This window comes from Protobothrops mucrosquamatus, unplaced genomic scaffold (genome assembly GCF_001527695.2).
Source record: "Protobothrops mucrosquamatus isolate PMUCROS unplaced genomic scaffold, P.Mucros_1.0 scaffold810, whole genome shotgun sequence".
Taxonomy (NCBI): Eukaryota; Metazoa; Chordata; class Lepidosauria; order Squamata; family Viperidae; genus Protobothrops; species Protobothrops mucrosquamatus.
In genome coordinates, this window is record NW_015387073.1 from 138,716 (window position 1) to 139,708 (window position 993).

The 993-nt window shown below is 51.7% G+C and overlaps 1 protein-coding gene across 1 annotated transcript in view; it reads right to left on the reverse strand.

The window, feature by feature from the left end:
• Window positions 1-223: 223 nt before the first annotated feature.
• Window positions 224-993, reverse strand: part of LOC107290040 (proline-rich protein 12-like) — an 87,517-nt gene continuing 86,747 nt past the window's right edge. Inside the window, exon 15 of the mRNA XM_029284668.1 lies at window positions 224-371. Coding sequence (XP_029140501.1) covers window positions 231-371 — 141 coding nt within the window. The 3' untranslated portion in view covers window positions 224-230. The remainder of the gene's footprint in view (window positions 372-993) is intronic.

The window sequence follows — 993 nt, forward strand, 5'->3', positions numbered from 1 at the left end:
CCTGTCTGCCACTGCAAACCTCCACCCTCCACCACAGCACAGGCTTGTCCCATGTCCTGTTTAAGGAAAAAGAGAAACCCCCAAGGAGAAGGGGTGGTGGTGGTGAGCTGAGTCTGGACTTGTTGCCTGTATTAGTACCTCTCGACTTTCCTCTTCCCACTTCTTGCTCTGACTCTGCAGAGGGGCAGGCATTAGGCAGCCCCTCCCGGGGTGTGGCTCTGATGATGGTGTCACACACATTTGCTTTGAGCCTGAGTCAGCAATTTGCTGAAGGAGTCAAACAGTTTCTCCAGCCATGGCTGGTTGCGCATGCACTGCTGCACCACCTCCTCCTGGCCCAAGTCTTCGTTTTGACTCTCAATTGCCATTGTCTGGAAAAACAGGAAATGAAAAGGTTGAAATATTAGCCATGAAGCCACACAGGTGGCTCTGTCAAGAAATCCACAAGTAGCCAGAACTGATTAGTCTGTATTTGGGGCCAAAGCTAAAAAAACATCACTAAAGGTCCTGAGACTTTTTAAACATGACAGCATTCTGTATTTTTAATGAGCTTCAAAAACTGCAGCTTATTTACAACTCTACTTCTACATATTAGTGACGTAGGTGTAGAGCAGCGGTTCTCAACCTGTGGGTCGCGACCCTTTTGGGGGTCGAACGACGCTTTCACAGGGGTCACCTAAGACCATCGGAAAACACATATTTCCGATGGTCTTAGGAACCGAGACACTAGTGAGAATTTCTGCTCAAGGCTAGCTCCGCCAGCCAGCTCGGGCAGACAGGAAAGCAGCCACCTCAGCAGCATGGCGGGGCTGCGCTACCCATCGCAGAGCAGCTACTGCCGCGTCGCCACGGCTATGAACCTCCTGCTCGGCATCTTTCAGGTCCTCTTGCCTGGCTTCCGTCTGGGAGAAGCGCAGGGCCAAGGTAAAAAAAAAAAGCCTGGCGAAATACTCCCGAGGGGTAGCGTCGATCTGTAGCGGGAGGTGAAGGGGG